This window comes from Balaenoptera musculus, chromosome 13, assembly GCF_009873245.2.
Source record: "Balaenoptera musculus isolate JJ_BM4_2016_0621 chromosome 13, mBalMus1.pri.v3, whole genome shotgun sequence".
Taxonomy (NCBI): Eukaryota; Metazoa; Chordata; class Mammalia; order Artiodactyla; family Balaenopteridae; genus Balaenoptera; species Balaenoptera musculus.
In genome coordinates, this window is record NC_045797.1 from 31,997,342 (window position 1) to 32,025,259 (window position 27,918).

Consider the following 27,918-nt stretch of genomic DNA (forward strand, 5'->3'; position numbering starts at 1 on the left):
GAGGTGACAAGCACCTAGACTACAGTGTGACTAATGCTCCCTGGAATTAAGCAGTGCACACCCTGCACAACCATACTTAGCAACTTTTCAGTGGGAAACTTCTTTTCCTCTAATGTAAATCATTTTCTGCATTCTTAAAAATAATGGCCATTTATAGACTCTTTTGCTTGCCTAAACATTATAATCAAGGTCTCATAAATTAAAAATTACTGATAAAGGCTTAGGGAATAGGAAGCTATACTGTCCGTATAGCTTCCTTTTACCTAAGCCTTATCTTTATTTTCCCCATATTTTATTTTCCCTATAGTCTTGCTCCCTAGAATATACTGACTTTGTTTTTAAAAAAATTGCAAACACATTGGGATGACTTGAGAGATGACAGATGGTGTTATCCTCAGTAAGGGAAAGTAGGTGGTAAAAAAGGAGAGTCACTAATGTCAGGCAAAACATCAGAGTCATGGTACCAAGAAGATGCTAAACATGGTAACATTTATTTCAAAACTCAAAACTGATTCCATATTAATAAATACTTTTAACACTGAATATAGAAAAACTACTATGCATGTTCTAATACAGTTTACTAAAGAATCAGAGAAAAGGTAGTCTTTCATCTCTCAGCCATTGAGAAAACAATCTGGAGGTAGGAATAGCTTCAAGGATATCGTGTAGAATTGGGGGAGGGAAAGAGAGGAGTTGATAAAATCAGGAAGAATTTTCTACTCTCTTTTCCTCACTAGGGCCTTAAAATTAAAAATCTGAAGTTGGAAAATACACCTGCACAACATACCAGATTTCCATCTCAATTTTGGTTTAGAATCACTAGTTGATGGACGGGGTCAAAAATTGGAAACAGTTACCCAATTTGAATCTAGGTCAGATCCCTCTGGCTGATGATGGGTCCATGAGGCCCCTCAGAGGCCAAGCAGGAGACCGGACAGCTTGTCCTTAAAGCATATGCTTTAAGGCACAACCACAGTATCTTTAACTCAAGAACTGAAGGCGCGGCACAATGTGACGGCCACCTCCACGCGCTGTCTAGATGTAAGTCCTTTCAGAGCTGTCTTTGTATAAACTCATCATCCAATCAGCTGGCCTGTGATCCAGCCCCTACACCCTCTGGAGCTGGGGGGACACTTCAGGCGGGCAGCTGTCCAGCCCCCTCACCCATGGAGAGACCCCATAGAGAAAATCCCTCTGGCCACTTTTTTCTGTAAACACTCTAATGAAACAGAATCTTGCAGATTTGGAGTTCCTGCTCCTAATTAGAAAAAATGGTAGAGAAATGCTCTGGAAAGGGACAAAGATAGCCCCGAGGCAGATCAGTCTCCAGTGCGAGTGGAACATGCCTGCTTTGAGCAGCTTCAGGACGTGGAGAGGACCCTGGGCTACTCCTGGTTTCCTCGGGTCTTTTTCTCAGAAGACATAACTTTCCAGGCTGTCGTCACAAGGCTTCAAGCTAAAAGCCAACACTGCAGCGCTGGCTCCCAGGAAGTTTCTGGGTAGGGCAAGGAAGGAAGAGGGTTCTCCTTGACCGTGATATATGATCTTGTGGCCAAGAGCAAGGGAAGGCAGCAAAAGGGGAAAAAAGAGGTTTGTATCTAGTGCTCTTAGTACAGATGGGCAACAGTTTTAAAGGGAAGAGTTGTTTCAGGTTCTGAAGGCCAAGACTTGGTCACAGAGGGACTCCAGCTGCACTGCCATGCGTATTAGAATCGCGGGGCTTTTGAAGCTAGGGGGGACCTCAGGGCTCTCCTAGTTCAACGTCATTTTCCAGAGGAGGAACCTGAGGCCTGGAGAGGGTAAGCAATGTCCCCAGGCCACACAGCTTGTCATATCTGCCTGGGGGACACAGAGAGTGGCAGAGAGGCCTCAGTGAGCAATGCGGTCGGTGTAGGCAAACATCACGCAGCACGTGGTTAGTTACATTCAGGACCCCCGAAGATGACAATGTCCCACCCCTGGGCCCTTTCTCGATCTGTCGCAGAAGTGGCCAGGTCCTGGACCGAGCTTATCCATGAGGTTCCCTCGGGAAGCGGGGTGGTGCAGGTCGCCGGTGTGTCCTCACTTCCCCGTCCGGAAGGCCGCCTGGATGGCTTTGATCCACTCGGTACGCTCCTTGGGGGTGGCCGCTTGCAAGAAATAGTGAACTTCGTCAGCCGTGATGATCTCAAAGAGGTTCTCTTCTTCACTCTTCTTGCCTGGTGAGAGAGAAAGTGACAGTGGGCATGGGCACCAGAAAGGCCACTTAGTTCACCCTCCTGCAAGCAATGAAATCCCCATTTTTCAAGCGTTCCAAGAAAATTAAGGATGTGATTTTCAAATTTACCATCACTGTATGATCGTACATATTCATTATATGATTATATATATAGTGCTCATATATACAGGTATGTAGCATGATTTTGTGTCTGTGTGTGTATGTGTGTTTAAGAAGTAAAACACTCAAGGGGAAACATTTTATAGTTTATAAGTAAACTAAATTTCTCACTTTTGCACACAAATAGTGTTTAACAAGTAACCCTGTAATAGTGTCCAGTGAGTATCTTTCCTCCACTCACAATATAAACCAAGAGCTGACCTCAGTATACTTTTTTAAAACACCAAAAAAAACCCAGATTCACCACCAGTGCCATCAGTATAGCCTGAACTGGTTTTTATCAAGGGCTAAGTGAGACTCTTTGCTGAAAGATCGGAAGGCAGCAAACTTTCCAGTACTGTGACAAGACCTAAAACATGTCCATCTCAGATCAAAAAGCAGCATGCTCTCCACCCCAACACTCAGGAAGACTCTACGGGGAGAGGGGAGTGAGCAGATCGAGGCATAGTAAAAATCTCGGCTTTTGCAGCTGCAGTGTTTTCCTGTCAGCCTCTATAACCTCATAGACCCAAAATGACAAGGAGAAACCAGGGTCTGGATGTCTGAACCGCAACTGCCCACTGACACCACTCATCCCTACACCTGAGGAGACACGGTCATTTCATCACCAAATCATAGACTTGTGATCAGGACCCAAGGGTCATCTGGTGCGACTCCATCATTCTCGGAGGAGACGGGAGAGCCCAGATTAGTTAGGCAACTCACCCAAAGTTGTGCCACTCACTAACTAGCCTAGACCTAACCATAACCCAGGAGCACTTCCTCCTCCCCATACCGCCTCACGGCACAAATGTTCCTTTTGTTGTGGGATATTTCCTAGTCTGTAAAAGGTCCCCTTTAAGGAATGTCATGGCTCAGTCTCAGGCATCAGGAGGTAACAAGTGTCTCCACCTAAGCCGGTTCTGAGGTGGTGGATTTTTCTCAGCATTGCACTAGGATTTATTCAAGGCATTCACAAAACCACTCCAAGTCCCCGAAGCCCAGAGAGCCAGGGCAGCAGTTGGGAGAGAATAGCTTTGGGTCTCTGTAAAGTTTTCAGACAGTAAATTCATTCATGCCGGAGTGAGGGAGTGAGGGAGTGATTGCTGTTGACTCAGGGTGCCCAGGTGTGGGAAGGGAGCCTGGATAGACACACCTCTCTCCCACAAAAATTCATTCTTACCATCTGGGTTGCTCTCCACTGAGGTCACCACGCAGCCTCTCAGGCGAATCGTTCCCAAGGGATCTTCCCCCTAAAGGAGAGAGGAGTCCTTCATTATGTTTCCAAAGTAAAATGTATGGGTATACTTTATCCTGTTGGTGCAAAAGCCACACAGACTCACTGCGGTGTAGATAAGAGCAGAAAGAGATGAAAGAGACCCCCTTCTGGGTCCCCCATCCCTCACTTCACACAGCAGGGAGGTGTGGGAGCTGGATGCGGAGACACAAGTCAATCTGAGCTTCACATCCGGAGGAAAGTGGCAGGCAGAGGAGGCAGTGAGGTTGAATCATCACGTCCCATGACAGAAGGACCACATGTTTCCAGAGCCCTTTGGCCCCAGACAACAGACATAGTAGTATAACCTTCACAGGAGGGACTTGAAGAGCCCTGCCCTGCAAGCAGAGGCTGAAGACCCAACCCAGGTAGACATGGCTCATTTTATTGAGGAAAAAGCCCTCTTCTGAATAATCAACAGCCCAAATGGCTGGACTCAAACAATGTTCTCACTGAAGTAGACCTAGAAGAGGAATTATCACTTTTTTGCATATTAAGCCAAGAGCACAGAGTTGGATTGGTTGAGTTCCTCTGAAAATATCAGATTGGGGCAAACAAAGAAAATTATGTTGAGTTGACCAAAATAAATGACCATATAGTGATATTTTCTTCCATCCCTATGATTCTGATGGCCTCAAAGCCTAAGATCTCAGATCTTTGCAATCAGAAGGGGTAGGAAAAGGCAGAGGAGGGTGAGGAAAAAGAAGAGGGATCGTGAAGAGGAAAAGGGCTTCAACAGAGCAGAAAGGGGCCTGGGAAGCACAGTGAATAGAAGCAGCAGAGGCTTCTAGTGGGATGGGTTTATCGAGCACAGCCTCTCACCCCAGCAGGGTCATAGTAGTGCAGATACGCAGGGTCTTCTCTCAGAATGAACTTCCTCACTTTCCAGTTCTTCCGCCTATGCCCCTGTATCCAGGATCAACACAGAAAAAGAAAGGATGAGTTCTTCGCATCACTCAGTACATCTAGTACCTACGTGATGTCTTGCTGAGTTGAAATAAGAAAAAAATAAAGATGAAATCCTAACTCCAGGAGAAACCAGGCCACAACCCAGACCTTTGTCAGAGAGATAGCAGTAGATAGATGTTATTAAATCATGTATTAAGTTATTTCTAAGATTGTCTTACAGCTTTAGCATTATATAAGACAGTACTATGTACAACGTACTGTGTTAGGTAATGGGGGGCTATCAAGAGATTTAAGACATGGCCCTGTTCTTCAAAGAGTTTATAACCTATGTGGAAATATAAAATAGCAAATGTCCAAATCAAATAACATGTATAGGTAATGAGTTTCAAAGGATTTTTAAAATATTTATTGTTTATTATTTGGAAACTTAATTTGGGTTTTTTTGGTTTTTTGGGTTTTTAAAATTTTTACTGAAATACAGTTGATTTACAATGTTGTGTTAGTTTCAGGTGTACAGCAAATTGATTCAGTTATATACACACACGTATATATATTCTTTTTTAGATTCTTTTCCATTATAGGTTATTACAAGATATTGAGTATAGTTCCCTGTGCTATACAGTAGGTCCTGGTTTCAAAGGATTTAAATGAAGGGTATGTAATTGTGGGTTTGGGATGTCAAAGAAAGCCTCATAAAAACCTACATTTATCCATGTGGGACACACGGGATTTATATAGGTGAGAAAGACGTGGGTGGGAAGACCAATGACAACAAAAAAAGCAGCGGTGGGAATGTCCAAGGCATATTCAGACCCTGATGAGTAAGACCAGTCAGGCTAGAAGGCAGGGTTCATGAGGAACAGCAGAGGCAAGTTTGGAAAAGTGGAAGGAGACAGTAAAAAATGAAACACGGGGTGTATTGTCATTGATGGCTTTTGAGTTGGAAGCGAAAAGATTACAGTGACATTTTAGGAAGATTAATATGGTGACAACATACAGGATGGCCCAGCTGGCTAGGTTAAAGATAAGCCAGGGGAAATATAATATGGTAATAAGAAGATCATCAAGAAATGATTGCAACAACCCTGGCATAAAATTATTAGGGACTAACAATGGGTAGCAGCAATGGAAATTGGAAGCAATAGTGGTTGTGACAGACATGATGAAGAAGAAAAGGACTTGGCCGTCCCCCAGAGAATTAAACATTGACATTGTCCAGACTGTGGGTTCTGAGGCAGGATTTGTGTCTGTTTATCTTTGTTTCTCCTATGGCCAGCACCGTGCCTGGCACACGGGAGCCCCTTCATATCTGTTTGTAATTGCCTTGAATTACCCAGTTATTTCAATTAGCTGATAGTAGTTGTTTAAAATGTTATGTTAAACCTGATTCTATGATTTCCCACAGTAAATTCAAATGACAACTCCAGAAGCTAAAAAAATTAGATTAGAAAATTTATAGTTTCTATCTTGCCAATATGAAGAATATTGTATGCTATTTCTGAAACACCACATGCTAAGAGGCACATATACAAATTTTCCAAAATTTTTCACTGCACTTGTATAGAAAGCAATGAAACGTCTGTGATTTTAGCAAACTGTGTCTCCTTCATAATGCCAGGTCAGAAGAGTGTAAAGAGAGCTTTCAAGAATGGGTCTAAGTTATTTGGCAGGGCGTCTGGTCAAGGAGCTCAGCTCCAAAGAACCTTTTACTTGCCTGAAGAATGGAGCCAGGAACGCTGTAGAGTCATATGGGAGAACAGAGAATATTTCTATCTGCAGTATCACATACAGAATGGCTTTTGTAAAGCGTCAGTTTCTAGAATTCTTGTTATGAGTGCCTACTCCTTGCCTTAGCTGATGTGGCCCATAGGCTGAGGACACTGAGGCTTCTGCCCTACGCCGGTTCCTCCAGATCCACGAATACACAAGTCACATTCTCTTACGCAATTACTGGGTGAATACCAAGTACTCACAAGTCAGTGGAAGAGGAAGGTACAGGAGGATGTGAAATCAGCCAACCCTGGCCAACCACCACATTGTCTTTAAGCCCTCACTGGCATCACAATATGATGCACTGAAGAGTTATCTTTCATTGACTGAGTATTTCCTGGGGTATTTTAAGGAATGCATACATGCCTGGGGTTTCCAAGAATTGTTGCTGCTCTGTCAGCATCATCTATGCGCTGTGCCATTTTATACAAGGGACTTGAGCATCCGCAGATTTTGGTATCCGTGGCAGTCCTGGAACCAATCCCCTGTGGATACTGAGGAACGGCTGTGCTTATATTCGATTTAATTCACTCTAAAAATATTTGTTGTCTATTACAGACCAAGAAAGATGCTGAACTTTGTAGCAGATACAAGAAAAACACATATAACACAAAGAATCTCCTCATCAAAGAATCTACACGTGGTTGAGAAACTAGATATTTTATTCGCTGTCGTCACAGAATGAATTATATGAAAAGGATTATATTGAATGTAATCCAAAATCATTCATCCTCAAACTTGCTCTGCCCCCAAGTAGAATTATTTCCTCTGGGATGAGAGAAGGAGGGGGGAAATGGGGGGGAGGGCACTGACCACCAGCTGGATGAAGCTACTTCCCACCTGTGAGGTATGGGGCACGGGTGTCCTTTTTCGAGATAAGCCTTCTACACAGGTAACCCTGGCTAACTCCTAACAGTAGACACAGGGTAGTTTAGTTTTGTGGTACTTAAAGAGAAGAGTTTCAAAAATTTCTCAGGTGATTCTGCTATGAACCAGGATTGTAAACCACCAAGACAAGAGATTGGAAACATTAAAGGGGGCTGTCAATTCAAGTAGAAGAGGTTTTTCTTCCCTCTACATCCCCCCAAAATTAGAGGGGAGAATATTGAAAAATAACACAATTCCTGAATGCACAAAGATTTCTGTTTTCTTCATGTTAAAAGGAGGCTTCTGACTATTTAAACAGTGGTACTCTGATAATAGGATAAATTCACTTCTTTTAAGAAAAAGGTGGTTCTTAACATTGGCCACACATCAGAATCTCTTGGGGACCTGTAACATGCAGAGACTCTGATTTAATTGGCCTGGGGTGCAATTTTAACAGATCCCTGGAGGATTCAAATGTGCACCAACTGGGCGATCGAAAGGCTAACTTGCACCTACCAAAGTCCATGTAAAGAAGGCGAGGGAAAACAGGGAAGTAAGCCTACTTCCAGTACCATTACTTTCAACACACGCTCACACCATTACCCTCAGCCGACTTTTGACCATCCGGCATCTCCACTGGGCCCTTTGCCTGGACACGACTCCAGTCCAGCCGGGACTTTGTCTACCCCTTTTCAACCTTCATGCTCAGTTTCCTCAGGGCTCCACTCTAAATTAAGGCTTGTCAGATCAAGTAACTCAAGAAAAGTCCTTCATGGCTGATAACAATATAGAACTATAGAAGACATCAACAAAAAGGAAACAATGAAATTCCCCCCCAAGTGATTCCTGCCTTAACAGCCACCTTTCAGCACCTGTAATCAAAGAGCCAGATAACGTAGGAACGTTTGTCAGAACAAATGAGAAAGCAGGTGATGGACAAGCTCTGCCTATGGGCAACTGCCAGATCCTTCCCTGTATAAGGCTGGCCCTGCTCCTATGCTCGTCCTTTAATCTACTCATTGAGCACCCTGTCATAAAAGTTAGTAGAATAGTCTAGAATTCTTTCTAAACCGTGGCTGTATTATTCCTTAGGACCTCGTTCTCTCAAAACCTGATGTGAAGGTAAGTTTTCCACACTAATGCCCTACTTCCCCTAGTGAAACTCAAAATCCATATCAACGTTTTCCTTTTTAAGTATAAATATACGCTCAACTTTGGTTCTTCTCTCTTCACCCTGGAAGTCCAGGGTCCTATTATAAGTCAAATCTCTCAGTCCCACGGGACCTGTAGACAACGCATGGATATCTCTTTATGGCAACCAGATTCTCTCTGTTACGTACTGAGCAGTGCCTTTAAGACAGCTCACAGCACAGCCACGAGGGCAAGACCTGGGCCTTAAAAAGCAGCTTTGGCTTCTCGACAACATATGCTAGCCTCAGTTGTTTCACCCTGAATATTCACATATTTTCCTGTAGAGGTGCTGGCCCTGACTTCCTCACTCAGCCCCAGCCCTCGTGTTCTCTTACCTCTTGGCATCCCGTGCCTTGGCGCCTGGTAACTAACCAGAGCTCTTCAGCTCACCCCAGCCCCTGCCTTCCAGACTGACAGTGGCCAGGACTGGTGGACACCTGGTAATTACTGAGTGTCTGCCCTCTGAGCAGATGTGACCTTTGTCTGCTGCTGCTCTTGCAGAGCTGGTCTGGATTTGGTCTCACCATGACCTACCCACAGTCTGAAATGATACTTCCTTGCTCTCAGTGGTTTATGATGTCCCTCTTCCGGGTATGGCCTGTTCCTATTTCCTGGTTGCTTTGCAGGGAGGAGGGATAGGCCAATGGAAGTACTTTCACTATGAAACATCCCTGTCTTTTGAAGGCATCTCTTAGCCAGCTGATATCCTCCAGCTAATGAAATGGTCAGCATTTTCTTGAAACATTGATAGAAGAAGAATTTCCCTATTTTATTTAGTTATTTATTTATTTTTAATTTTTTGGCTGCACCGCACAGCATGTGGGATCTTAGCTCCCCAACCAGGGATCAAACCCACACCCCCTGCCGTGGAAGCGTGGAGTCTTAACCACTGGACTGCCAGGGACGTCCCAAATTTCCCTATTTTAAGGTGCCTCTGCCCTGCCTGCCTCAGTCCTCCTGACCTAATGCCACTTTGATCATCTACTTAAGTATCTGTCTATCTTTCACTAGGTGGGTGTCATTTTCTAATTGACTATTGACCAAACAAACAAAATACCATTTGGTGATTTAGAATACAAAGGACTTGGTAAGGGAGAAAGGTTAGGATGGAATAGTAGTGACCACTCACCTGCTTCAGTAGACATCCCTGCTTGATAACGACCCCTCTGAATTCTTCTTTCAGAATCACATCATCATCACTGGAATTCTCTTCACAGAAGAACCCACTGTCTGGCTATTGGGGAACCAAAAAGCAAGTTTATTTTCCCAGTCTTAGGCATATTGCTACTTATACCATCTCCATCTCCCTCTCCCCTCCAGCCACTCCTTCCCCCTGTGGTTTATTGGTTTATTCCAACCTGAACTTTAAAGTTTCTGGGGGTTTTTTTTTTTGGTTTCTTTTTTTTGGCCTTGCAGCGTGGCATGTGGGATCTTAGTTCCCTGATCAGGGATTGAACCCGCGCCCCCTGCAGTGGAAGCTTGGAGTCTTAACCACTGGACTGCCAGGGAAGTCCCATCGAGATGTTTATTTCTTGTTGCTAGATGCTCTCTTGTCTCCGCTCAAGTGTGATTTTATCAATATCCTTTCATTTTCTTGGGTTCCCCAAGCTATATTGGAAGTCTAGCTCAGCACTTCTTTTTTCAAAGCCTTTCTTCTCTTGGGACCTTCTGGCCAAATCCCTGAAAGCAGAGTTGGCTAGTTTACAAGACACGGTGCACACAACACAATCTCCATAATGCCCTCCGCCACTCAGCTCCTCCACTTTGAGAAGACCAAGCCACATCCTCTGAGGTCAGGAGGGAACTGGGCCTTGCTCAGCTATAAGAGAGCAATGAATCACACAGAGGAAGAGGAGCCACTGTGCTGGGTATTTTTAGAGTCCCACATTTAAATGGCTATAAACAACCAGATCAAAATTGTGAAGAAAAAAAAAAAAATTCTGACAGGGGAACTTACCCAACGTGAAATGAAACTCTCTGTGACATTCACTTCATTTTTAGAAGCAGCTTCCTTACTTTTGTGCTCTGACCCCAAATAGAAACAAAATTGCCAAAATCCCCCTAGAAATCCACTTTGCCAGATTTCTCATGTAACCCAAGATTAAGTCCATATTGTACAATATAGTGTTTCCCAATCTGTGGTAAGCATGCCACCGGGGATACTCATGGTGCAGGGGGAAGGAACCTGGATGAACACATTTTGTATTGAGTCACATATTTTCATGTTTATTTGGAAATATAAAACTGGCCCATTGTGATTTTACACATCTCCCTCTAGAAAGGAAGCTCCCAGAGGGCCATAATTTTTGCCTGTTATTTTTCTTTCCACTACTGTATCTCCTTTGTCTAGGTGGGTGCCTGTCACGTACTTGGGCCTAATAAGTTTTTATAAAAGAATTCTTGCTTGGAATAAGAATAGATAGAGCAAATTTTTAAAAGTAAATAAAGAAAACTATTCAAGTGAACAATATTTTCCTTTAAACAATCTCACTGGATGTGACAGGCACTGTGGAGGGGGACAGCTGTCAAGTCAGGGACATGCATCAATGCTGTAGGGTTGGGCTCTTTCTTTCAAGGCGGATATGAACTGAAACCAACCCAGACCCCGCCCAGAGCAGCCCCCAAGCCAGGAGGAGTAGATGGGGAGCTCTCTCACTCACAAAGTAGTAGAAGGCGTCGGGGTTGTCGAGGAAAGGGTTCTCAGCAGTTCCATCCACCGCGTTTTTGGAGAGGTCTCCAGCAGGCTGCAGGTACCCTTCGTTGAGCAAGGAGGAGGCTATCACGAGGCCCTCCTGGCGATTCCGAACAGATTTATTGGAAACCAGCCAGTCGATGACACAGTTACCTGGATGGGACCATCAGAGGGAATGTTAGCTCTCTTTACCAAAGAACAAGCCACTGACAGTTGCCCCTGGAGAGCTCCGGATGACCCAAGGGTCGGACTTGTCTCATCTTCCCTATTACTCCAAGAAGGAAAAATGAAATCCGTGGGACAGCTACCTAGAAACAAAAGGAACTATGTAAAATGTTTTTAAAAACATCTAGAGGGCTTCCCTGGTGGCGCAGTGGTTGAGAATCTGCCTGCCAATGCAGGGGACACAGGTTCGAGCCCTGGTCTGGGAAGATCCCACATGCCGCGGAGCAACTAGGCCCGTGAGCCACAACTACAGAGCCTGCGCGTCTGGAGTCTGTGCTCCGCAACAAGAGAGGCCGCGATAGTGAGAGGCCCGCGCACCGCGATGAAGAGTGGCCCCCACTTGCCGCAGCTGGAGAAAGCCCTCGCACAGAAACGAAGACCCAACACAGCCATAAATAAATAAATAAATAAATAAATAAATAAAGGAGTTCCCTTAAAAATAAAAAAATCTACATGCTCCTTAAGGAGCAATGCATGCATAAAGAAATAGTTTTTACTAACCCACTCATTTATTCCATTAATGACCTCGAACTTCTGCTAGGAGCTAAGTTCTGTGATGGGTGCTGGGGAGGCTTCCTCAGGGAATCTAAAAGGGAGATCTGGGTGATAAGTGTTGTGACAAGTGCTTTGCTGTGGATGGATACAGGGAGCTGTCGGGTCAAATCTGCAGGAAGGCGTGGAGGGGTGGGTGGGGGAAGGACTACTGAGTGTGCGCCATCAGGAAAAGTTCCACAGAGGAAGTGACACTGAGTGGCTGCTTGCGAAGCCTCTACTCAGGCGGGGGCCGAGAGAACCAGCAGGGGCTGAGGGAGCTGCAGTGGGAACAGATTCACACAGGCATGAAGCAGCCTCGCTGGTGGGTGGGGGGGAGGAGTTGGTGGAAAGAAGGCAAACAAAGACAAGAGAGAGAGAGGAAGGCCCAGTGTGAGTGGGGAGAGCTTTGATGGCACATTAGGATATTTGGCAGTGAAGAGCTATTGCAAGTTTTTAAGCAGAAAACACCATGACAGTACGTGTATGTCCTAAATTCGAATTTGATGATGTCCCTTGCACCGAATGTCACACCTTAGACAAGGGTCTAGCGGAGACCTTGAGAAGCCATTCAAACAGCCTTCTGCCTCAAGAGAGGATTGCGAGGCGCCATCAACTGGATTATTAGCAGGTGACAATGAAACTTTATATGAAAAATATTCTGTACAAACAACAAGGTCCTACCACATAGCACAGGGCACCATACCCAATATTTTGTAATGACCTATAAGGGAAAAGAATCTGAATAAGAATATACATATATGTATGTCTAACTGAATCACTGCGCTGTACACCTGAAACTAACACAATATTGTAAATCAACTATATTTCAATAAAAATAAGTAAATAAATAAAACAGAACTGATGAGGATGATTATAATTTTTGTGACTTTCTGTTTGAATTGAAAAAAAAAATCCCACAAGGACTGAGAGGCAAAGAATATAGAAATCAATTTTCACTGCAAAGTAAAGGAGCTGTTACAGTGGAGGATTACTGGACTGAATGTCAATATTATGACATAGTATGAGTGTGTTTCGTGTTTGGTAATTGCAATCATCGCTGCTTTTGTTGTGGTCATCCATGTACAATGCTTGGTGTCAGTCTATTTATCTCTTGTAAAAATAAAATACAGTGTGTGTGTGTGAAAAAAAGTAAATATAAAAAAAACAAATTTCTTTCAAACATTTTATACACATATATATATACATATAGACACACACACACACACGCACACACACACACACACACACGCACATATGTATTCTGTACAAATGTAGCCAACAAAGGACCAACATAACAGGTCCCAGGTCATCAAAGCAAGAGCAGTAGGGTATGCCATCCTTGAAACAAGAGTGAAAGCAGTTGACTAGTGTACCTTCCATGAATTTCATATACAAAATGCTTTGCCCACTTTTCTTTCTCTAGAAGGATAAACTAATTAATACTGCATTTCTGACTTTAGTCCTTGTAGTGACCCTGTAAAAGAGGTAGGGCGGTAATTACAGACCTCTTTTAAGAATGAGAAAATTAAGACTCAGCGGGTTTAAGTGACCTTAGGCCCGCGTTACACCTGCAATGGGCCTTCACTTAAGTGTTCTAAGCCTAGATTCCATAGGTGTTCAGCTAGGCCTGCTGAAGCTCGAAAGATAATTTCAGTCTAGTCTCCCCATCACCTGACATTCCAGGTCCTCCATCACATGTCATCAGTGCCTGAGTCCCAGTCTCTGCCCCAGACTTGTCTCTCTGCTGAGACCACCCGAGTCCCACATGAAGGCTCAAGCCACCTGAATTTCTAGAACCCGGTCTGACCTTCAATGGAGAGAGCTTAAGTAGTTCAAGCCCAGTACTCTGGGACTCAGTAAGACATTTCACAGGAAATAAGTCTGACCTGGATCTTGTGCCCAGATCTATATCAGAACCTCCCCTTGGTTTCTTTTTCCAGAGGCTTTGTCTTGGTGACCTCAGTCCTACTTGAGTTAGGGCCCTGCCTTATTCTCGGTATCTTGATTCCAAATCTCAACGCTGGCTTTTCTGATGCTAATGGACTACTGCCTTGACTCTCTGAGGCTGAATTCCCCTGGGATACTACCCACCCACCCCCACCCCCCCCCACCCCCCCCACCCCCCCACCCCCCACCCCCCCCATTACCCCAGATCGCACCCTTTATCCTCCACCTTCCTAACCTTGACCTCTACTGTTTTTGTGAATTATCTGTTGATTGGACAGCCCTTCAGATTCCATCTGTTATATCTTCTCAGTGTTTTCCTCTCCTGACCTCTATTGTCACCATAAGTCAGCCATGTCTGACATCTGACAACCTAGTCCCAAACTGTACTTCTCATTTTTTTTTCCCTAAGGAACCATCAGTCCTACCAGGCTGGTCATTTTCTTTCCCTGATGAATATTCTGGAAATCTCAGCCCCATAGCTTTGTCCTCACCATCTGCTCAGCCTAACTATCCTCATCAGAATTCCTTCCCACAAATACTTAAAGAAATTCTACCCATCTTTCAGAGTAGAATTTAGGCCCCACCTTCTATTCATCCCAACTACCCCTGAGTTCTTTCTCTTTTCTGAACGCACAGAATTGATTGTGCAGACATGTGACTTCTTAGTCATAATAACTGCATTGAGAGCTTGCACCATATAGTACTTAGTGTGTGTTCTAAACACATTATAGTTACAGCAAGCCTTAATGTAGGTGCACTACGGTTATCTCTATTTGATAGACGAGGAAAGTGAAGCACAGAGAGGTTAAATTGTTGGCCTAAGGTTTTACAGCTAGTACGTTGAAGAGCTAGAATTTGAACCAAGGAAGTCTGGCTCCAAAGAACATGTTTTAAACCACTACACCACCTCCCTAAACCCATAATACATAATGCCTCACCCTGTGCAGCCTCAGACATCCCGAATATTGCCACCTAAATCTTACATTGGGTATCCTGATTCCTGTTTATCACCTTATTCAACTCTGTGTCTATTTCAACATCCTGCCATTTATTGGAAAACAAAATATGACCCTTTGATTGATATAGCTGGAACGTCTGAGATTTTTATCTTGAAAGACAAAGTTTTGTTTTACCCTTCTTTCTCCTTCCACGCTGGGGAAGTTCAATGATCATGTCCACCAGTCTGCATTCCATGACCCCACTGCCCGCCCCCATGCTCTACATCCGTCACCCACACGTGAGGCTGAGCTAGGCCTCCATACCGCCTGCCCCAGAAGCCCCACTTCAGACTCACAAGGCCTTTTACCTGTGAAGCAGTGATTGAAAATCTTCTTGTCCTTCTCTAGGTTCAGTTCTTTTACTCCTTTTTCAGTGTCTTTCATGGACAAATACAAGGCACTGCACAGATGAAAACACATGGATGAGCAGGAACATTTCAGAATGGCCAGTCCTCTCTGGGATTCGCCGCCTCGAAGGGGCTGCCCCTGAGTACAAGCTTCCCCCTCCCCAGGTGAACCCTGAGCCTAATGTCTCCAGTAGATCATAAGTAGATCATTAGAGGGCAGAGTTCATAATTGCATAACTTTGTGGCCTGAGCAACATTCAGCCAAATGTACTGGGAAGGTGCTTAACGTCTCTTAAATTCACTAAACTCTGCTGGTTTAATTTTTAGTGTCTGAGATGGAGAGTTGCCCCCAGTTAGATGCCAAAGATGAAAGGTTCTTGGGGCTCAATCCTCATGTCTCATTTCTTTGTGTCCTTCAAGAGACCATCTGGTATAGACATTTGCCTCCCTGAAAGTGAATGTCTTGACTAAGCTTATCCCTTTATCCTGAAAATTAGGAGATAAAGCAAAACAGTGAGACATTCTCATTTTTTGTCCTTGAAGTAATAAACTAAAGATAGCCTTATCAGAGAAATTGCAAGCAACAAAACCCAAGGACACTTTCATGCATCTCATGGCTCCACATAGCACAAGCATCATTCGCACTTAGTTCTGACAGCTGTGGCTAGAAATGTGATCACTTGACCACCCCACCCAGCAGCTACAGCTAGACTAGGCAACTCCTCTTGGGTCTTTACCAAAAAGCTTTCTTGGTGAGAGAAAGTGCTCATCCTCTCTAAGCTCAATGCACAAATTTCATCAGACTCCTGTGACCTGCCACGTCCTGCATTAGGCATGCAGAGGGCTTTTTTCAGTCCCCTCCTAAGGACTCCCCCCACCCATTTTGTAAACAGAATCCTGGTTGGATGCTTTAAGTAGCCAATATGGAATTCTTCCTGGCAGGGCTCCTGTTACAGGATATGTTCCGCATAAAAGCAAAAACCAGCAAAAAGTAAAGAGACTCCTAGAGAAAGGGACTCATGTGATATCAACCTTTAGGCAACAACCATCACCTGCAATTCCAGGCCAGTCAACATCAGAGGTCATTAAACTAGACCAAGGCACAAATGGCTTCCTGCTAGGAGAGGTGTTCACCCTTGCTGAATGTGTGAACTTGAACTTGAAACCTTACCTACTAGGACACACAGCCCCTGCCTTTTCCTACCTACCTATAGATCCTGAAGCTTTGTTTAAGAGTAACTTATTATGGCTACTTCATAAATACAATTATGCATCTCTCTCTCTCTCTCTCTCTCTTTCTCTCTCTCCATCCCCCATCTCGCTCTCTGCCAAGATTACCCAAAATGAGGGAATTTAAATTCCACTGCCTCCTCTCCTCAGCTGCTAGACCTTAGAGAAGCCACAATCACTCCTTCAGACCCAGGTAAACATCTTAGTACACCAAGTGCCAGTACTAAGGACCTGGAAGGGTGGATACAGCCTTCAGAGGTGACCAAAGCAGGCCTTGGAGCAGGATCTGTTGTGAGATTTCAAGAAGCAGGGTGGGAGGAGGGAAGAGTGAAGGGAAGCAAACATAGAAAATCACCCTATGGAACGAAGTGAGAGAGTGGCATGGACACATATACACTACCAAACGTAAAATAGATAGCTAGTGGGAAGCAGCCGCATAGCACAGGGAGATCAGCTCGGTGCTTTGTGACCACCTAGAGGGATGGGATAGGGAGGGTGGGAGGGAGGGAGATGCAAGAGGGAGGAGATATGGGGATATATGTATATGTATAGCTGATTCACTTTGTTATAAAGCAGAAACTAACACACCATTGTAAAGCAATTATACTCCAATAAAGATGTTAAAAAAAATAAAAAATAATAAAAAAAAAAAAGAAAATCACCCTAAGTCAGTGGTTTCTGGCAGTCGGATGGACCTCCTGGTAGATTTCCTGGCAAACTTCTGGCCTCCTTCAATGCATTTAATGGCCTTTTTGATGTCCCGAACCCAGGCATCTCTCTCTTCCAGGAAGGCTGCCTGGAAGAAGTGGTCCTGCTGTTTGGTCGTAGTGATCTTAAACACAAACTGAAATCAAAACACATCCCATTAGGAGTGACTCCTTTCAAGGGGCTGAGGTCTCTTATGAAGCACAGCAGTTGAGCCAACCCTGTTCTGGAAGTGCTTGACCAAGAAAGACCCAAATGCCCAGGGTAGAGGGTGGGTGGTGGGGAGAGGGACTGGCCCAGGAAGCTCCATTCACATTGCAGGCTATGCATGGGCTCAAAGGTCAGCGCCTGACAAGGTATTCATTGTGGTTAATGACATCAACTCACCATCCTTTTGCCAAAGTCCTGGCAAGGGCTAGTCAGAGTGCTTCCTTTCAGAGGAATCATTCCTTTGGGGCTGTTATCACTTTTCTTCTTATAGAATTCAATTCCATCTTCTAACAATACAACCCACATGGGTTTCCAGGTGTTGAACATGCTCCCCTGTAATGACAGCAGAAAGAGCTGGGTACTGATGTGTTCTAAGACTCTTCTATAGGTGGCAAAGGGCTTGATAAATAGCCTAGCTTTGGCCAGTGCGGACACAGGCGACCCACATTTGTGTGACCAGGCTGCTAGGAAAGCAGCCTTCAGGGGAGAAGGGGAATACCATTCTGCTGAAACTTTTAAAAAAAAAATTTAAGATAAAATATATACACACCTATAATTAGACCATAAGCCTCTCCTGGGCCGTTGCCAAGGGAATAGGGTGTGAATCTCAACTCTCCTTCTTGTACATTTCAGGTTGACTATCTGTGGCTTATTTTCTCCCACCCCTGCCCATTGTGTTCCATTCAACTTAGGGATGGCAAATAGATTCTACCTCAAGTGCCAACTCAGACTGAAGAGTAGAGGATGCCTGAAGCTGGACTCACTGGAAAAGTGCCACCATCAATAGCATGTGCCATAAATGGTGGCATGCTAGCTGCAGTTACTTCCATCCTTTGGTCTAATCAGATTTTATCTGGATATGAACATCAAGAAGAAACTCAGAGCACAGCCTTGTGTACAGGCATGGCTAAGAGGTATGAAAATCACCTGCAGAACTGTCTCTAATGCCAGCATGATGCGGTCATGTCAGTGTGGCCTTTAGGAATATCCTTACTTTAAAAGTTTTCAGTTTGGGTTAATGCCAACTGTCCCTTTATCAACAGATAAGCATTCTGACTACATCAAGGAAGTCTCTCTTTTGTGTCTATATTTTGGGAGGGTTTTGGAAAAGGAAGAGAACAGGGTTCTTTGCCTCTTATCTTTGAACCCACGATGTCACCCTGTCATGACTACCACAAAATGGGATTATCATCCAGTTCCCAGAAGATCCTGCTGCTTATCTTAAAATACCAAGAGCCTCTATATAAAGGTCCAGTTTCCCAAAAGGAAGACTATTTATGCAAAGAAGATAAATACTTGTGGGACTATCATTTTGCTTGTCCAAGTGTTTCCTTTGTTTTAGTTACTGAAAAAAAAAGTTTTAAATTAATACACACTATCTCTTTTCTGAACATGCAGAATAATTATTCATGCTAACACTGAATTATTTCCCTTTTTGAAAAAATGGGCAAGGTCAGACACTACGCCAACACATGAAATAATTTCAATCAAGTGTCCTTCTGTTTTACATCTATCAGAGAGAAACTCAGAATATAAAGAGTTCCTGCAAATCAATAAGAAAAAATACAAATAATCTATTTTTTTTAATGGGCAAAAAACTGGAAGAGGCATTACATTTAAAAAAATCTCTGAAAAAGTGTTTAACATCATTATCCATCAGGAAAATGCAGATTAAAACCACAATGAAATACCTCTGCACACCCACTAGAGCATCTAAAATTTTGAAAGCTTGAGAAGAGCAAGACTTGGCAAGGCTGGTAACTGGAACTCCCATACATGGCTGGCAGGAGTGCAAAATGGTACATCCAACTTGGAAAACTGTGGAGAACGTTCTAATTCTTAGAAGACATATTTTGACATATTTAGGCATGAGGGAGCATGATAAACTGACTTATTCTCAAATATCTCAGCATAAAAATATGTGTGTATATTTATACAGAAATACAGAGATAAGACAAATGTAGCCATGTGTTAACAATTCATAAATCTAGGGAAAGAGTATATAGGTAGTCATACTATTTTCTCCACTTCTCTGTGGGTTTGAAAGTGTTCAAAATAATTGGGAAAAATTAATAAATAAATGAACAACACATGATACTACTACATACTAAAATTTGGGATGGGCCTTTAGGGAAATATATAGACAAGTCTAAAAAATGTTAAATAAATGAAATTAATAAAAGATCTATTCACAGAGCTAGGAGTAAGAAGTTGGACCAGATGACTGCTGAAATGCCTTTCAAGTCTCAAATTTTATATTCCACTTCAGACCTATCAAAGATTTATAACTGCCAGAGTCACTCAGGGCTTTTGACCTTGGAACCGGGATAAAATTAGGAGACGTCAGCCAGCACTACATTCCTTCTGTAGACCATTAAAATAAAACTACTCCGGAGCCAACTATTCAAAATGAGTTTGTGCTTTACTAATTCAAATGTAGCCTCAGGGTCTGACGGCTCACTGCGTGGAGGAAGTGTCATTTGGGATTCAGGGGCATTATGCCCATTGAGGAGGCTGATACTTGGTAAAACAAGGGAAATCGGACAGCTTATAAAGTGGGACTTTCTTCCAGGCTTGGTAGTGGTTAGTTAGGTTAGGATGATGGAATTCTGGGTCATCTCTCTCCTCTGCACCTGCTGGCTTCTCCCTGGATAACCTGACAGCACCTCCTCTCCATGACCGCTATATTTACCCTTCTCTGTCCTTAACCTTCTTGGTGCTCACCCAAGAGCAAACCCAGAAGTGTGATCACGGACTGCCCATGCTAGAAAGGCATTTAGGATCATCTATCAACACCTTCATCATACACGTAAGAAAGCTGAGGCCACTTTAAGTGACTGGGCCTAGTACAGCTGACCAGCTAATGTGGGACTGAGATTAGAATCCAGGCCTCCTGATTCCTAATTTTATGTTCTTTCCACTTCCCCTTAGATGCCATCTTCATTTTGGTTCTCACTGAGTTATTCTGGAATCTAAATCAATTTTTAGGCCACTTAGCCAGCTATATATATATATAACCTCATATATGTGTATATGTGTGTACATAAAATCATAAAACATATCTAAATTGTAAATCACATCATAGTATGATCCTATATAATAGATATGTTTTATGATACTATAAATATATAAAGGTTTATATATGTAAGTAAATATATATGTGGCATATGCCTGCTTTCTTCCATTATAGGCCAAAACCTATACAATTACATGTCAGAATGGGTAGGCTTTAAATGTTGAGTCAAATTTAAAGTTTCCAAGTGAGTCACTGTACATCATCATGGAAGTGGTTAGTTTAGTGCATAAGAGTCTGACATTGCATGATACCAAAAGAAGAAATCTTAAAGCTCAAGATATTTGACCACTTAAAAAAACTGTATTTCTGTACAGTAAAAAAACAAATGAGGGCTTCCCTGGTGGCGCAGTGGTTGAGAATCTGCCTGCTAATGCAGGGGACACGGGTTCGAGCCCTGGTCTGGGAAGATCCCACATGCCGCAGAGCAGCTAGGCCCGTGAGCCACAACTACTGAGCCTGTGCTCTAGAGCCTGTGCTCCGCAACGAAAGGCCACAATAGTGAGGCCCACGCACCGCGATGAAGAGTGGCCCCCGCTTGCCGCAGCTGGAGAAAGCCCTCGCACAGAAACGAAGACCCAACACAGCCAAAAATAAAATAAATAAATAAATAAATAAATAATAATTTAAAAAAAAAAAAAGAACTTTGTAAGGTAGCAATTTCTATCTTTCCAATGTATCCTTTAAAAAAAAAAAACACACAAATGAACAAACAACAACAACAAAAAACCCTGAACAACTGAAAAGCAAATTAAAAGGTATGAATATTTATAATATAGTATCATATAATTAAAGGTTAATATCCTTAATATATTTTTTAACCCTTTAGAAATCAATAAGAAATATACAAACCCTCTCAATTTTTTTTTAAATGGGCAAACAGTAGAAACAGCCAATTCTCAAAAGAAGAAATGCTTGGGTCCAATAAACATAAAAATGTACTGCTTCAACAGCATTTAAACAAATGCAAATTAAACAAAATATAAACTTATTCTTCAATCCTTTTTTTTTTAAAGATTTATAAAATGTATTGGTGAAGATTTGGGAAAATGGGCGTGTGGGGAAAAAAAATGGAGCTCTACTGGTCAGCAGTTTGATGTGGGCTATCAAAAAAACTAAAGTCATTTGTAGGCTATATAAATAGAAGCATAGGAAAGTAACGTTCTAACTTTAAATGAGCATTACCAGTAGGTGACCATGGAGCTGGGTGACCCAAGCTCAAATCCCAGCTCTGCCACATTCTAGCAATGTGACCTTAAGGAAGTTTTTAAACCTCATTTTCTACATCTGGCAAATGAGGATAATGCTACCACCTATTTCTTAGGATGATTGGGAGATTAAATAAAATAATCCACGTAAATTGCTTAGGGCAATATCCAGAACATAGTGAGCACCCAATAAATACTATCTAGTCCCTGTAATTCTGTACTTATGGTTGCACCTGGAGAATGAACTTGAGCTCGGGAAACCTCAAAGCTACAGATAAAGTGAAGCCTGTTCCAAAGAGAGTGACAGGATGGCATCTCTCTTGGGGAAATTGTTGGAACTGGTAGGTTTTAGCCCAAAAAGGGACAGGCAGAGTAGATAAGGACTGTCTTCAAGGGTGTGAAACATTTCGATTGTTTTGAAGTCTCAGTAGGTGAAAATTTCAGAAAAAAACACTTTGCTGCGTAACTTAAGGGAGAAAGTTAAATTAGTGAGTTCCCTGGCACAAGAGGTCTTCTAGCACGCTTATGAACAGAGTAGTAAAAGAAATGCAGGCCACAGATGAGAAGTTCAATTAAATGCTTATCAAAATGCGTTACATTCCTTTCAATCCTCAGATTCTACACATCTGTTCTAAAAACGTGTTATTACTATCGTGCCTTTAGTCTTCTAATTCCAGATGCCCTTGCCTTCATCTGAACACTTGGGCTTCATCTGCAAGCAAAAACAAAACAAAACTGCAAAAAAAAAAACCCTCAAAAACATATTTAACATGAATATCTAAAAATGACCCCATTAGACATTTTTTTTTAAGTTACCATAATATGAACCCCTGATTTTTTGGTTTCTCTACAAATAATGATAGATAAAGCAGGTCCCATGCTTCAGACACTGGCCTGGGTGTTGGGCTATAAACATGAACAAGACGCCATCTTTGCTCTCAAGATGTTCACAATCTAACAGGGGAGAGAGTGACCTTGACCTGCAACTCCAGGTCGGCGTGATGAATGCACAAACTGAGACAGGCCTTCCTGCGCATGTGTGGCTTCACAGAAAGAAGCCATGACTCATTGCCGAGGGAGGGGACAGCTTGATTGTGGTGCCGAGCCCCTCCCAGACATCTCCCACCAAGTGAAGACACCTCCTTTCACTTCTCCTTTTCTTCAAACTTCTCTTTTCCTATGTTGACATATAGCTAGAAATCAAAGGAAAACTATATGATGGTCAAAACTACGGATTGAACTAAAGCAGAAGTGTGAGTTAGTATCATCTGTTCTCCCACACTCACGGGACATGTTATTTTAAGTTGGTGTTGCTTCTATGAAGCCCTTATTTCTGCTACATCGTAAATTGCATCATCTAGTTGTCCAACCTGATCTATGACATCACTTGTATAACATCCCAGATCAATGGTCATTTTGTGCCAGTTTAAATACTTTGAAGGCAAGGAAACGAATCTGTTCAGTAGAATATTTTTTACATAAAAAAATCTCTTCCAAGTTGGACAATTTCTCAATAAGAACATATTAGGTTAACAATAGAAAAATGACACAAAGTGTCTAACAGCGTGATTTCTGGAGTCTTAGGGATTTGGGTTCAAATTTCAACTTTGCCTCTTCTAAGCTGTGTGACCTTAGGCAAGTTACTTCATTTTTCCAAAACTTAGTCTCCTCACTTATAAAATGAAAATAATAATAGCACCAATTTCCCATTGTTATAAAGATTAAATAAGATAATACACTGAAAGGGCTGATCACTATGCATAGCTTGTAGCAGGTGCTCAAAAAATGGTAATCATATTGGCAGATAAGATGACACCGTTTTGGAGGCAATACTATGAAGTCATTCTGGCCTAAGGTTCTCCTGGGCACCACGCATCACAACAACAGTGCTTTGGAAAAGAAAATCACTGCAATCTGAGCCCATGAGGGTCACGTATAACACGGTTAGGCACAGCTCTCTGTGACACTGGGACCACACTGCTGGGTTCCAGTTCTTCTCTGCCACTTAATAGCTGTGTGACCTTAGGCAAGGCCCTTTGCCTCTCTGTACCTTACTTTCCTCCTCTGTAAAGTAAGGGTAATAGTTGTACCCACTATACATATATATATATTGCATTAATGCATTAAATACTTAGATCTGTCCCTGCTGCAGGGTGAGCTCTACATATGTTGGCTACTCTGATGACAGTGGATCAATGTGTGCAAATCAAGAGGGATTATTTCATGGTGTCTGGAAGACAAGGTAGCCGTTCGAAAGAATTGCTGGGCAGAGACCCCTGAGTCCTGCTCTCTGTTTTGCCCCAGGCTTTCCTCCTTCTATCAGTACATCAGCTTTTTTTGCAGCCCTTTTCTTTCCTGACCAAGCCTCTTGTCCTTCTCTTTCTCACCACCCCGATTCCTGTGCTTTCCCCCAGTCTCACAGGCCACCTAAATTCCTAATACACTCCTTGGGTCAGTCCTGCCACTCCACAGGCTGGCTGTTGTCATAGAAACGACAGTTGGCTGCATAAACCTCTAGGAATGAGGCTGGTTTGTGACGTGACTTGGTGGAGTCTAGGTTATTGGTTGCACGTAAACTGCTCGTCTCTCTTTTTTTTAAGCTATGATCATAAACATATCCAAATCAGTAGTATATTTTCAAGGACCCCCAAAATATGTTTATTAGCTGGAAGTAACCCCCTAATCAGAGAAAAAGCGAGGTTGAGGTCACTACACACACTCTTGCCCACAGTACAGTTTGTCCAGGCCCCAGTCTGGCTCTGCAAAGTTCATCTCACCTCCCTTTTGCTGGCTTGGGAAGCCTGCTTTTCAGAAGGCTGCCTGGGATCAACGAGATGGTGGGCTTTGTGGCTGGGCAAGCCTGGGTTTGAATCCCAGGTTGTCCTCTTACCGGCAAGCCACTTACTCTCTCTGAGCCTCAGTTTTCCATCTGTAAGATGGGGATAAGGGTACTGTTACATAGGGTGGATAGGATTGAATGAGATGGAGTTTGTACAGTGGCTAGCTGCTACATGGCAGGCTCTAAGCGCTCCTTTTTTTTTGAAGTCAAAGTGGCAAGACTTTGAGGCAAGAAAATCTGGGTCTTCTTTAGAATGAAAAAGCTGCAAAATGACAGAATCATGTATTTCCCCTCCTGCTCTTCATAAAAAAACTCTTTAAAGATCTGTCCATCAACTCTATTTAAAGATATCAGGGGGGAGGCAAAGGAGGAAACCTGAACTGTGAAATGTGGGCAGTTATCTTGCACAGAAGAAAAGCAGAAACATTACAGAGTCGATACCATTGACTACCGACCCCAAGATTACTGACTTGACAAAATCCTTGTACTAGCATATTCTAATGTCATATTTTTTCCACCCAAAACATCTTTATAGCCAATAAAATTATTTCATAAAACAAGAATAAGGAGAAATATATTCTCTATTACCACCCAGATATCTTAAACTGCATAAGAAAGAAAGGTGAACAGAGGGAGACATATATTATCGCCTGTCGTGCTTTAACATCAATGACTATAGTCAAGGCGTCTCCCAGCCTTGTCAGAGAAAGATCTCCATGCTCCTTTCTTCACTATTAACTTGGCAACCAACCCAGGAAGCAGGGCATATGACCAATAGCATCTAGGAGAGGACTGCCTATCTACTGAAGTATATAGCAATACTGATATTAATAATCATTGTGACTTAGGTACCATCTACTGTGTGCTAGTTTCCTGACATATACTTTTTAACCCATGTATATGAAGTATCTGAAAGAAAAGAAAAAAATGACGTCTAAAGAAGTTTAGAAGTTTAACACCTTACTGGGAAATTCTGACTTCAGTTCTGCAGCTGACAAAGGGAATCTCTGAACCAAGCATTTCTTTAAAATAACAAATTAGAGAATCCTAACACATTATAACAGAGAGTGTTCGAAAGGCCCCAGACAGAAATGCAAAAATTATGGAAGATGTAAATTGTAGACATGAAAATTATGGGAGATATAAACTGGAAAACTCAATATGAAATTTCACCATGTTTTTTTCTAGGTACTTTTTCTAGACTGACTTTTACAGGCTATGATCTGAGAGAATTACTCTCACTGATTTAAAAATTTATTAATTTAAGTCCATGTGCTTGACAACCCTAACTCTTTCATCGTCATATTCTAGTGGGGCAGACTCACTTATTAGAGATTGAGTCTTTTAATCCTTTGTAATTTATAGACTTTAAAATGTAAGTATACAATATAACAGCAATTTTAATTACAAAATGCTTAAATTGTTTTTTTTAAAAAAACAAACAAACAAAAAACCTTTGCAGAAAATGTTTCCATTTACCTGCTCTTCTCAGGATACTAGCCTAAGTGACCAGGAAAGAAATGTCAACATTAATTATTGTTGGCTCTCAAGAGAATATTAGTGCCTATTGCAAAGAATCTACATACACCTCTGTGTATATACATGTGTCTTTTCCAAAGGATGTTTCAAACTATGGCTAGCTAGAAAGAATACCAGCTGAGGGCTCATTTATTCTCTGGCATCTACTCGTAACTCTCACGACCATAGACACATTGCAAACCCTAACTTAGATTGAATTTACTCAATGAAAATCCCGGTGTACTAGACAGAGCTCAGTGCCAGGAGTCAGGGAGTGACTTTCTGGTCCCAAATCTGTCACAGCCACGTGACTTGGAGCAGTCACCCAGCTTCTGGGTCTCAGCTTACTCTTGTGGAAATGAGGGAATGAGGTCAGACGGTCTAAGGCCCCTTCCAGATTTAAATCAAAACAGAATCAGGCAGCAATGTGAGCAGTTTAACCTCCTCTTGGTAGAACTTTCAGGCTAAAATGTTAAACCATGAATGGCCTAAAACAGAGTCCCATTATGCTCTCATTCAATTAAAAGCTGGGCCTTTAAAGGAATGTACTGAATTCCGTTCACTTCTAACACCCTGAACTCACTTGGGTCAGTGTGAGTTACCTGTTCATAGAGGTGTTGCCCACAGGATGCCAACAAGCCCTACGTGTGAACTCACCCTCTTGGGGAGTATCACAGTGACACAGCGTCCACCCACCACCAGGAGAAAAACCAGCAGTGCTAACGAAATTCAATTTCCTGATGCCACACCAGCGAAACCAAGCGTTTTTCAGTAAACTCGCGTCTCTGTTTTCTAATCTTTCAAATGGTGCATCTACCTACCACCTTAACAGCACGTTATCCAAATTCACTAAGAACTGTGAGTGAAGAGATTTCAGTCCAATAAAAAAGGATGAATAAGCTACCATTACTGTATCATTATATCCGCTCATCTTTAATCATTTTCTTCTTCCTCCTTTCCAAAAAAAAAAAAAAAGAGGGGAAGAAGAATTTAAATAACAAATGAATAGTTTCTCCTAGTAACCTCTATAGAAGAAGAGTTTCAGTCTTCTAGCATAACACACATGCGTGACTCTTGAAAAGGATGCTTTAAATCCTGAAGCATTTCCAGACCCTGTCGTCTGGAATTCTCAGCCCCACAAAATCAAGCTGTGCTGACGCCTGAGCTGGATTAATTCACTTTTTAAGAACCAGAAGGCAACGGAACACGTACTGGCTTCTCCTCACCACTCCAACCTTCTACAGGCTGCGATGCTCTCCCATTTCAGCCCAATAGGTTCAGCAGGTTAGAGAGTGCAAAGCTGGACTCCAATCCTCCCCCGCCCTATCTCCAGGGACACCCTTGCAGGTGGCACTTTGCTTACCCTCTTCACAAGGTAGCCCTCCCTGATCCGCTTTGGTTCCATGTCGGACGGACAAAGAGATGGCCGAGTACCCCCGCAGACAAGTCGCCTCAGAAGCTCGCCCTCCTCTGAGAGCTGGGGCCGTTGTGGGCTGCTTTTCTAGAGCGAGGCCCCTTTCACAGTTTCCCCTCTGCTGGCTGTCGCGTGATCACATCCTCTTCCCCTCACCGGGGTGGAAGATCCGAATAAGGAACTGCAGAGTGAAACAACCCATTCTTTGCTAACGTTGGAGATTTATCAAAAGTACAGTTGGGTCAAATATTTACCTAAGGTCAATTTTTATTATCATAAAAGAAATAATTCTCCTAAAGAGAAAAAAAATGGTGAAAGGAAAAGGAAAATGAACAAGAAAACCCTACTGGTGGAAATTTTCCTGGCTTAGGAATTATATCCGAGAGTCTAGAAAGGCTGAATAAAAATGCCAAGAAATTCAGAACTGTCTAGTTAGCATAACAAAGGCAACTACTATTAAGTGAATGTCTACTTCTGTCCCAGGTGTTCTCCTAGGTGTGTTTCAGCCTACCTCATTTAGCAGAGTTCTTATAAGAAACCCACAGGGGAAAGGATATTGTTGCCTCTATCTTAGACATAAGGAAACTCATGCTCAGAGAAGAAAGCAGT

The 27,918-nt window shown here is 42.7% G+C and overlaps 1 protein-coding gene across 1 annotated transcript; it reads right to left on the reverse strand.

Annotated features, from left to right (window-relative positions):
• Positions 1-472: 472 nt before the first annotated feature.
• PLEK (pleckstrin) lies at positions 473-27,402 on the reverse strand. Its single transcript, XM_036874033.1, has 9 exons — positions 27,259-27,402; positions 17,435-17,590; positions 17,005-17,186; positions 15,074-15,165; positions 11,030-11,214; positions 9,499-9,603; positions 4,455-4,538; positions 3,540-3,609; positions 473-2,198 (listed from the first exon to the last, which is right to left on the reverse strand). Exons 1-9 carry the CDS (start codon positions 27,298-27,300, stop codon positions 2,062-2,064), a joined length of 1,053 nt encoding a protein of 350 aa, XP_036729928.1. The 5' UTR covers positions 27,301-27,402; the 3' UTR covers positions 473-2,061.
• Between the last annotated feature and the right edge of the window lie 516 nt (positions 27,403-27,918).

Excerpts from the sequence above, each read along its gene's own strand:
- PLEK (XM_036874033.1), bottom strand. The coding sequence starts at position 27,300 with ATGGAACCAAAGCGGATCAGGGAGGGCTACCTTGTGAAGAGG. Across the intron at positions 17,187-17,434 it reads AGGACTTTGGCAAAAGGATG|TTTGTGTTTAAGATCACTAC; the intron begins GTGAGTTGATGT and ends TTTTGATTTCAG. Across the intron at positions 11,215-15,073 it reads TTTCAATCACTGCTTCACAG|GTAACTGTGTCATCGACTGG; the intron begins GTAAAAGGCCTT and ends GGTCCCATCCAG.